General features: G+C 37.8%; 2 protein-coding genes across 2 annotated transcripts in view; both read right to left on the bottom strand.

Moving 5' to 3' along the window:
- The window catches only part of LOC144664006 (uncharacterized), a 358,501-nt gene that overhangs the window by 285,192 nt on the left and 61,922 nt on the right, over positions 1–11,387 (bottom strand). The gene's annotated exons all lie outside the window — the stretch shown is intronic.
- LOC144663293 (uncharacterized) lies at positions 6,951–9,093 on the bottom strand. The gene is made up of 2 exons (XM_078524192.1): positions 8,395–9,093; positions 6,951–7,204 (listed from the first exon to the last, which is right to left on the bottom strand). The coding sequence occupies exons 1-2, from the start codon at positions 9,091–9,093 to the stop codon at positions 7,142–7,144; spliced, it is 762 nt and encodes a 253-aa protein (XP_078380318.1). The 3' UTR covers positions 6,951–7,141.

Here is an 11,387-nt window from a genome sequence, read left to right as displayed (position 1 = left end):
CCCTCTCTTCTAACCATAATGCCTTTCAGTCTTGTCTTTTAGCTTTGATCCGGACAACGTTAACTGAAATAGCTGTATACGAATGGTATCTAATTTTATTTTAGTTTTATCAGATTTGCCAGGAAGGCACATTTTGTTATGTTTAATAAATGAGCAGCAGTGTTTTATCAAGTTTAAAACACGAGGCGCAGCCGAGTGCTTTAGACTTGATAAAACACGAACTGCGAATTTATTGAACGGCTTAAAAATCTTCTGATGTAGATCAACTCATTCTTGCACTAATATTTAGATTTGGGGTTCTTCTGGCCTAGAAAATTGGACGTAAAGTTTAGTCGTGACTTTATTAGATATAAAGACACTCATTAAACATTAATTTCTTTTGTATTTTCTTTATGAATTATTAATGAGTTTTTTAACAAAATTTAATGCCTCGATCACTAAATTGTAAGATCTTTGATTATAATTTTTTTCTCTTTCGTTAGTTTCACCATATGTTTAACAACTAGAGGACAAGGACAAAGTTTCTATCCGCTAATACATGTAGTTGGTGAGGGGGAAAGCCCCAAGCCAACTACCAAAATGCCAGTAAAAACTGAGGGTGAGTTTAATTGGCATGACTCCGAAACCAATCTATTCAACAAAAATTCAGTGAAAGGGGTTTATTTGTGATTTCAGTTTGTGATAATTCTCAGCAATTTTACTTGCGTGCACTCCCAGGGCAGTCTATCAAAAATAAGACTGCCCTTGCGTAGCCAATCAGATTACAAGTTTACCTACGTAATAGGTGGTCACTTGATTATAATTGCTAAATCTGTTATAATTAGGTGATATCAGTTAAAGAAAATTATCCTTAATAAATTCATTTCAATTGCATTTATTTTATTAAAATTATATTAATTTTTAATTGTCCTCCATTTAATATTATTAGACTAGCTAAAACAAATTATTTTTAGATTTTTAAAAGGTTGTCAGAATAAATCAAAAATTAATATGTCTCTTGCTGCAATACCAGTCTGCCTTTAATTCTCAGACTTCACTTTGCAATATATTAAGAAGCACATAAAAGTACTGCTCAATAGCTTTCATTTGAATTGCCACACACTAGGCCTTCATCCACAGGCTTAAAAGTTAGAACCATTAGCGATCATTTCGTTCATTTTGAATGATCACATATTGGGTAGCCTGTGAGCAAGCTCTCTGTTCAGGGGCAACGTAAGTGGTTCAAGGGTTTCCTCTACTCGCCGGCTCGCTTTGCTCATGTTGTTGCCCCCAGAAGCGCTTATTGTGCCTTGAAGAGAGAGCCTACTCGCAGGCTACATTCTGGGGTTTCATCCACAGACTTGAAAGTTGAAAGTTCTATTGTCTTGTGGTTGATTCTGGTAGTGAAGCTTTTGATTTCCATCAAGGTGGTAAAGAGGGGGGAGGTCCTAATCACGATTTACAAGCCTTGCTCTATTTGGTGAGCTCACCAATCAAGCAGAGGGAACAATTGTCCTCCATGCGAAATCAATCTTTGGCTTCGATTCATGATTCAGGTGTTGTTTGACAATTTTTGTTTACTGATAATTTTGATTTACAAGTACATAATTTTTTTTTTCACCAACGCTTTCAACAAAAAATCATGAATCACGGACTAAAAATTGCAGATCACACATCATATTGGATTTGCAAGTTAACCACCCTGTCCCATCTGCGCCCATTTTTTCAGTTTGCACAGTTCTCAACACGCATTGCGTGCCTAGATTTACTCTTGTAGCCAGACTTGCAGTGCAAGTAACCATTGCGTTTTTTTCTTTGAGAATAACAAATTCATATTTTGTAAAGCTAGTTCTGACTGATTAAAATTTATGGCTGCTTGAAACACAATCAGTAAACAGACCGGAAATTTTAGCTACATTTCAACCTCGTTCCCAGGGCTTTTCCCTTGGTGATTTGGAACAGGCGGGAAAAGACCCTGGCATCTACTAAAACAAAAGCGAATAAAATACGTTTTCTCGGGTTTTCTGTGAAAATTATGGAGCAGTCAACTCCCCAAAAATACACGCCGGAATTCACCTTGCCGGCTCTGTGATGGTGAGTACGAAAGCCATCATTTGCTTCGGCTTTTTGCCATCAATGACATCAAAGCGCGCGGCAACCCTGAACCGACATGCATGGAAGACCTCCGCTAAGCAGCTACTGTTTGGAGAAAATCAGGCACGGAACGATGAAGGCGATCTTAAAGGACCCTTTTCCCGCCTGTTTCAAATCACCAAGGGAAAAGCCCTGGGAACGAGGTTGCGAGGTTGGCTACATTTATCCAAGTCCCTATTAATCCCAACCCCGAGACTATACCATTCTGCCTGGCCTCCTTGTGGTGAATCGAGTCTGAAGAAAGGCTATGTACGAATCCAATTGCCCTCTTCCTTTCAAAAGTTTCCCTGACAGGCTGTGAAATTCCTGGAAAGAAAATAAAATTTGCCACATGTACAAGACCCCACAAGAATAAAATTTCAGCCATCGAAAGGCTAGGGTGAAGTTTTATCCCAGGGGGGGGGGGGGGGGGGTACTTGGGTAAATTTTTGTTGGGTATGTGCCGCTGGCCTCTCAGAACCCCTACACCATTATAGTCTTATTCTATGGCCAATTATAGACCCCATCTTAGTTTTTTTTTTTTTTTTTTTTTCTTAATTGCAAACACACAAAAGCACATCACTTACAAAAATACAAAAAAAGTATGCCCACTACTCACTACTTATTGTACAAATACTTAAGCTGTGCACAATACAATACGACACTTGCGCTTCTTACAATTCGACACTATACTGTTTACAACACTTGCACTACTTACAATGCGATGCTTACTACTTACAGTGAAATATATATTTTTTAAATACAAAAGAGACTAAAATACTATAAAACTATACATGGCACAAGAGCTAATTGACAGAACTTACACTGCACTTACAAAAAAAACTGAAATTGTCACTAAACTAATACTACTCACTATAACAACAGATCTAATGTAACTAAAATGATAAAGGATAAATATAACAGACGAAGAAAATGCACCTAAACCTGGCTCTTTTGCTTTAACAGTGGAAAGAAAGCTACCGCATCGCTTATGCAGAGAGTGGTCCACTTTGTTTCATACTTTTTATAGCTAGAGTTTTTAATAGCGATTTGTCTTTCACATTTAATTTTGCTTTCCAGTAAGGCAAGAAAGACCTTTATGCTAGGAGTCTCTGACTGATTTCTTGCGAGATATAGATGATATTTAGCAATAAGAAGATAGTGATTGAAAGCATGATAGCTGGTGTTCTCAGGTCTGTATCCATAAAGAATTTCCGAATAAGTAGGATTGAAATTGTCAGAGCGATTTGTATTCCACCATTCTATGACGTCTTTCCAAAATAGCTTGACTTCGGGGCACTCGCAAAACCTATGGAGAAGTGTCTCATTTTTACAGTGGCAGTGTTCGCAATGTGGTGACTCTTTTATTTTTCACTTTTGGGTAAATTTAATTTTTACGACCCCAACTTAGTCACTTTCTGGGAGCTGTTTGTCAAATATTGAACAACAGCAACAAATACGGTAACATTTTTTTCGCCAAATATTTCCGTTCATAAATCACAACTTGCCAGATTTTCGTACTCTCAAAATACCGGAAAAGTGTGACCCCATTCTAGTCACCCTATAAAAAATGCTTGAAATGGCGACCCCATTATAGTCAGTCCAGTCGTGAAAATGCGACCCCATCCGGCGACACATCCCCATTAGCCCATTTATAGGAAGTGCCCCCCCCCCCCTGGGGTTTTATCCGGAAGCACAGGCAGGTGTCTTTCTTATTAAGTGTGTCTTAAGTGTCTTATTAAGTGTGTTTTTCTAAATGAATTTTCAAAAATATTCATTGCGATCAAAGCTACAACAGCAATAAGGCGCGCGAGGAATCCGCGTGGAACCAGGGCGGGAGAAGGCTTCTCCCGCCCTGGTGGAACCCAGGGCGCTAAAAAGGAAGGGCGGGGAAACGCGCTCAGAGCTCTTGAGCGATGTGTGATGCGGAGGCGGACTGGGGCGAGCGCGCTCCATGGCAGCAAAATTCAAAACATGGCGGCAAATGCGATCGTGTGGCTGGTGAAGAAAATACATTTGTAATTATAAATATATGTTCATTTTGCAGATGACAGTTGCAGCCACAAAAGAACTACTGCATTTTACATTTTATTGGCACACAGGAGTTTTTAAATGAATATGGGGAACTCTACATAAGCCTTGGTAAACTTAATCAGGATTTTGTAGAGTCATTCTTCTCATGTCAAAGGCAAATGTGTGGTGGGACACAGAACATGACAGCATATGTCTACGGTTATAACATCAATGGGTATGCTACTTTTCAAGCTTCAAAGGTACTTGGGGCTAAACAGACAAATGTTTACGAGATTAAGGCATTTACCTCAAGTCTTAAGGTGGCTCGATCGGATTTTTGAGTGACGATACCTCTCAACTTTGAGCAACTTGTATGCCACCGTAAACAATCCGACTGAAAATCGATCAATACAGCTGTACAAAAGAAAGATGAAAGTTTCGAATGAGATAAGTTTCATCGAAATCGGAGTAACCATAGCAACATAATGACGTCACCACCCATTTTACACGAGACCGATTTTCTTGTAATAGAGGGATAATTTTGAAAAAAGGCTTCTAGATCTTGGACTTGACATAGTTTTCTCAAGGTCTGCAAAATTTGAAGAATTTCTATGAGAGCGTTTTCGAGAAAATTTTAGATGAAGTTTTCAGGTGCTAAAATACAACAAAAACAAAGCAGTCTTAAAACACTATTGAGAAAACGTTCACAAGGCCCGATCAAGTAACATTTTGGCCTTAAGTGAATCTTGTACTATCTAATTACCTTGGGAGAAAATATCAGAGAAATCGTTTTATTTGATTTCTTGAAACATCGGCTTGAATATGAACTGGTATGAAGTGTTATTTCGCTCTTTTGTCGAAAAAGGGCCTTCGCTTACTAAAATGATCGCAAAATAAAAAGCGCTCGATAGAATTTTTTTAAACTTGGCAGTCAAAAAGAAGAATAAGTTTGTAATGAAATGGCTAATTTTCAAGATAATTGAAACATTTTAAGGCAGTTAATTCAAAGCCTTAATTCAGGTAAACATTGCGCTGTTTTTCACCCTACATCGGAATCGCTGCCTCATTATCTGTATCCATTGTCTCAAGCCGCGTGCATTTGTAAATTCCAGTAGATCATGAGCCACTAATTATTTATTACTGGAGATTTTTGTGACAATTCTGCCTTGGCCTTGAAACTGTTAGGAGACTGAAGATAATACAAGTACTTTACTAGCCTATTCCTCGTTGTTATTGCATTTTGGCTTGTTAAATTAGCTTGTTTCTGTTCAGTTTTCGGAAAAAAGCGGCTGTTTTACATATTCAAGATGTGCTGAAATTTGCAAATGCACGGGGCACGACACAATAGAGACTTATAATGAGGCAGCGATCCGATGTGGAGTGAAAAACAGCGCAATGTTTACCTGAGTTAAGGCTTTAAATTAACTGCCTTAGAATGTTTCAATTATTTTGAAAACTGGACATTTCATTACAAACTTATTCTTCTTTTTGACTGCCAAGTTTAAAAAAATTCTATCGAGCGCTTTTTATTTTGCGATCATTTTAGTAAGCGAAGGCCCTTTTTTGATAAAAAGAGCGAAATAACACTTCATACCAGTTCATATTCAAGCCGATGTTTCAAGAAATCAAATGAAAGGATTTCTCTGAGATTTTCTTCCAAGGTAATTAGATAGTACAAGATTCACTTAAGGCCAAAATGTTACTTGATCGGGCCTTGTGAACGTTTTCTCAATAATGTTTTAAGACTGCTTTGTTTTTGTTGTATTTTAGCACCTGAAAACTTCATCTAAAATTTTCTCGAAAACGCTCTCATAGAAATTCTTCAAATTTTGCAGACCTTGAGAAAACTATGTCAAGTCCAAGATCTAGAAGCCTTTTTTTCAAAATTATCCCTCTATTACAAGAAAATCGGTCTCGTGTAAAATGGGTGGTGACGTCATTATGTTGCTATGGTTACTCCGATTTCGATGAAACTTATCTCATTCGAAACTTTCATCTTTCTTTAGTACAGCTGTACTAATCGATTTTCAGTCGGATTGTTTACGGTGGCGTACAAGTTGCTCAAAGTTGAAAGGTATCTCACTCAAAAATCCGATCGAGCCACCTTAAAGAAGATCAGAATCTGCCTCGAAGAATGACTAATGACAGTGTATATGACATGGTTGAGTGGTTCATAGAAATATGAATATTTCTTTAATGGCCATTTCCTTAGAGGGGAAGTTCATTCCAAATAAGCACTTTTTATCTTCATGCCAACAGTAAGGTAATACAAAAATTTGTTTGTTTGGAGTAACTAAGCAGCCTGGTGATGTCTGCGTGACATCAAAGAGCTCAACTTTTACTATCTCTTGGAGCTCAGTTTATGCAAAAGGATGCTGCACAAAGAGGTATTAAGAAAAAAGGCCAATACAAAATAATTATCAAGGAGTGTTAACTTACTTAGTTAGTTACTCCAACATGATGGTGGCTGGCTCCATAATTTGAGACTAATTCAGACAAGGATTTCATGGTGTTTAAAAACTCTTCGGAGGCTGAATGTTTGGTGACTCAGACTAACATACTGTATCTTGGCATTACCTTTTCGTTAATATGAAGAAAAAAAGTACCATTTTGAAATTAAATTCTCCTTTAAGGTGGCTGAACCCAGTATTCCCATCTTTGGAGTGAGTATCCTTTATATTGCTCACATGCCCAAACTATTGACCAACTTAAATGTGGCAGTTAACAAGATCAGCTACTGCATTTTTAATTTTTGCATGTTGGGTAAGACCATGTTGCAGAACCATGGCAACTCAGCTAGTTTTAGATCAACCAAAAAAGTCCAATTTTGCTCAATTTGAGAAAATTCAATCATAACACTACACATGTTCGCAGCTTTTTGCACAGCTGTGCAAACACAGCATTTAATTTTGTTTCTCTTAAAGCCTTGAGCATGCGCACTTGCACTCAACTCAAAAGAGGGCGCGGAAAAATGTGTTCAGCCACCTTAATTATACAAAGCTTCAAAGAGTTCTGTCTACTGTTCTTCCTCTTCATGAACATGGATCTCAGCACCAGTGCTTGAATCATGTACCAGTAGCTGTTAAAAAAAAATACAAAATGAAAACCTGTAAGCAATAATTATTCTTAATGCATACTTAAGAAAGCCAAGAAAAAGAAAAACAGAATTATATATGCTAAGTAAACACCTTTTTCTGTCATAATAAATATAGGGTAAGTTCTGTTAAGCTGTGAGGAATGGATACATCTAGTAGTTTATCATAATTAATAAACAGTTAACATTCAGGAACTGTCTAAAAGTGTTGTTTTGAATCAATATCTATATATTTCACACATTCAAGGATATTGGTTACACTGAGGGGGCAGGAAGTAGTGTGGATAGAGCACAGCTAAAAATTTTTAAAGCATAGGTAAAGTTGAAGCCTTATCTAAACCGAAAACATCTTGGAAAAATATTGGCATGTTAACATGAGGGGGAAAGGTACCCCAAAGAACGGTCTGTGCCATGAGTGATTCAAAGAAATTACAGAGAGCATGTTTTGTACATACTTTTTCTGGACACTTGAGAGACACAATCTCCACACTTGACAGATATTTCTCAAGAGTACCAATCTGCTTTGTTTTGCTCTTGCCAGAAAAGCATGGAAGATCCAAACATTTAAGAATCATAACCAACTCTTTACCCGTTAGAAACAGTAAAATAGAGTTGGCATCGCCTTTCTTCACATGGGTAAGGAATTGTTGTACTGAATCTGGATTTGCAGAGTTTTTCCTAAACTCTGTAACAATTTCTGGTAAATTAGGAGATTTTAAGGAGTTGCCTTCTTTCTTCTTTTCTTTTTGTTTAGTGTTGGATTGCTTGTCTGCTGTCTTAGACAGGCCCTGTCTCAGGCTTTGGCTAGTTTTTGTGGGTTTCAATTGAAGCTGCTCACGGATAATTTGTTGCTTGGATTTTAGAAACATTGTAACGATTCTCTGCAGTAAAATTATGTGGCCTGCTTGGGCATAACCACTAGCTTTGCCCAAAAAATTTTCCCATTTGGATCTTAAAATCTTGCTAGTTGACAGTTGCATTAGGGTCCATATTACTGCGTTCTTTCCAGTTTCTTTCATCAAATTATCTTGCTTTAAGAGACTTTCTGACTCTTTGTGAAGTGTAATGAAAAAATCATCAGTTTGGGGCAAAGGTATAAACATAAATTTCCCAGGTTCCTGCAGTTCATCCTTTCCAAGTCGATCAAATAACTTAAGCAGATAGTCTTTACTAACTTCAACTTCTTCACTATCAGTCTTTGACATTTTTATTCTGATTGGTTTGGAAGTGGAAACGATGGTGTCCCTTGCTCTTTTAATTGCCCATCCAGCATGATGTCTTATTGCTATTCGCTCAACCTCGTCTACTTCTCTCTTCCTGTCCTCACCACACACCTTAATATTGCTGGCAGCCTTAACAACGTCATCGTCCACACGAAGCACAGCATAACTCCAGATATGCTGGAGTACATGCTGGAAAACAATAGTGCTTTCTCTCTTTGCGCATTCTTCGTCTCCAACAAGATTTCGCCAGGTCGCAACTAGCTTTGATTGTTTATCTGATCTTTGGCGTAAGAACTCTCTCTCCAGTTTGACCATCCTCACTTGCTTATTTTTAATGCTGGCTACCGCTGTATAGCAACTAGCAACTATCTCATTAACTTCCTTGGCAAATTCATTTAGTAGTGCTTTAACAGTACTACCAGTAGTACTACTGTCACTGTCTGCTCTTGAGAGTACTTGACTGGCTAACTTGGCTTCGCAAGCCTCTGGACTCTCTGCTAATCTCCTCAACACAGATATTATCTCTCTTACCTCAAATGTTTGACACTCCTCAAGGGAGTCAGATTCGACCGTAACAGCGTCTTGATGCTCGTCAAGGCTAAGAATTAATGCGAGATTTTCAGACTCGTCAAAATCCTTGCAAGCCGCCATGTTTTTTCCCTCTGGATTTTCCTGGTTTCTCGACCCAGTCCGACTCGACTCCGCATCACACATCGCTCAAGAGCTCTGAGCGCGTTTCGCCGCCCTTCCTTTTTAGCGCCCTGGGTAAACTTGAAAAACGTCGGCCCGACGTCATTCAAGTTTATCTCAGTTTGTATGAAAGTGTCATTTACAATGCTCCAAAATCATCCTTATTTGTTATGTGGCCGTGATTTTGCCAATAAAAGACTTTTGCTGTCTAGAGCTCTTAAATAATGAAAATAAATAAAATTACCTAAAATACCGTGACATAGTAGCTAAACCTTGCTCAGAAAAAATCGCTAACTATAGTAGCCGCTTACAATAGTAACCTTAAGGTAGTCGGATTCAAGCCAGATGTACATAATGCAGCCTGTTCTTACGAACAAACTGTGCCGTTTTTTTTTTCTGTAGATTACAGATCTGTTGTAAGTTTTAAGAATGTTATAAAGGACTTAGTGCGAGGAAAAATGACCGGCTTCCTGCACGGTCAAATGTTTGTTCTCAGTGGAATCTGTTAAGTTAGGTCAAGTGTTTACATATTATTTGCAATAGTAAAGTACAAGATGGCACATCCGTCCAATGGAGAAGAATTATGTCAAGAAACATTGCGTATGTCGTATACAAGGAGTTGTCTGATTTGGAATCAATTTTTAATTTATCGTGAATACACTATGAAAACGGAATTGTATTATTTATAGAACATATTGCAATAAAGAATCATTTGGAATGCTTTAAAATTGTGATTGTCTTACGCGGTTCTCGAATTTTATTGCAATGAATTGAAAGTTCAATTTTAAAGAGGAGACACGCTTGAAAATAGTTCTGACTGCATGCCCTTGTGAAATACTTAATACTGTACCTATAAAAAAGGCTCCAATTTCACTTCAAAAGCTCAAGAGCCTAAAGACGAATGAAAACTACGAGTAGTGGTCCAATTGTGTTAAAAATCAACATGCAAATGTACTGAAGCGATAAACAAGTGATATTACTGTGATGCCATCAGGAACTTTAGATCTCAATGTGAAAAAGTCAGGCTGATTTTTTTTCATGTTTTGTCCTTGTGGGCTGGAAAAACACCTAAAAATTGTTATGACTCCCTTTTTCCTACAACACCAATTTACTTTATGTCTCCATCTTGATGTACTAGGTGCACTTCATGTACGAGAAGACCTATTCGCCAATTTTAGAAATCATTTTAAAATGAGTGCACAAGAAAATGTATATTTTAGGCCCAAAAGGGTACTCAGGATTTCAAGTGACGGGGATGATCGAATAGGGGCAAAAAAAGACCCCCCACAAATCTAAGGGCTTCCAACAAAACCCAAAAAAATCCTTCGGCCGAAAATAAGCGCCCCCTTTCCCCCCCTCCCCCCCCCCCCCCAAAGAAAAAAATCCAAATGTCAGAACGTTACATTTATGTAATATATCTGGGGTAATGATATAACACGTTTGTTTGTACTTTATTCGCAGAAATATGCTGTTAAAGGCATTACCACGAATCTTTAGATTGTTTTTAATACCAAAAAGATACCTAAATCAAGCGACACAAAAATACTGGAAAATGTTCAAAATGGTCAACCCCCCCCCCCCCCCAAAAAAAAAACCCTTTGATCATTCCCGTCACTTAAAATCCCGAGTACCCCACCCATGCACTGGGATTTTAGCCTCAAATATCATAGCATCTGGCGTGGTACTTGCGTTACAAGATTGCTTACATGGGGAAATGGTAAGTGGCCCAGCTTTAGAGTGATTAGCCACAATAGGGGCTCGCCAGTGATTTATAGCATAAAGAAGCATAAAGAAGCAATGTCACAGTATATTAAATCAACCTCCAAATAATAGTTTTCCTAACATAGAAAAACATCAAGGAGTAATAAAAAGACTAAAATAGTATCACAATAAAAACGATAGTAATTTGTAAGTTCCGTGTTTACACTGATTATTTACCATTAAAAAACAAATTCCGTTAATTTCGGTTGAGAATTTTTGTTCGGGAATAATGAATTCTATTTGAAAATCTTGCAAAGAACCCAACTTTTCAGTTGAACCACGAAATTTGCTATGGCCGTTAAAGCCGAAAGACCTGAAACTGGTGCAACAGATAATGATCCAAAACGGTATAATGGAATACGAAAACGGGACTACCGACTCTCGGAAATTGTCCAGTAGAATAAACCAAACAGTCGTGTGCCATTAACATCTCAACCAATCTCCTTTTACTGGATATTCCACGGAAGTGCTTTGGATAATTATTAAATGAAAAA

Source organism: Oculina patagonica, chromosome 8 (assembly GCF_052425735.1).
Source record: "Oculina patagonica isolate OP01 chromosome 8, crgOcupat, whole genome shotgun sequence".
NCBI lineage: Eukaryota > Metazoa > Cnidaria > Anthozoa > Scleractinia > Oculinidae > Oculina > Oculina patagonica.
Note: the sequence above shows the minus strand (reverse complement) of the source record. Positions and strands in the feature narration are given on the sequence as shown.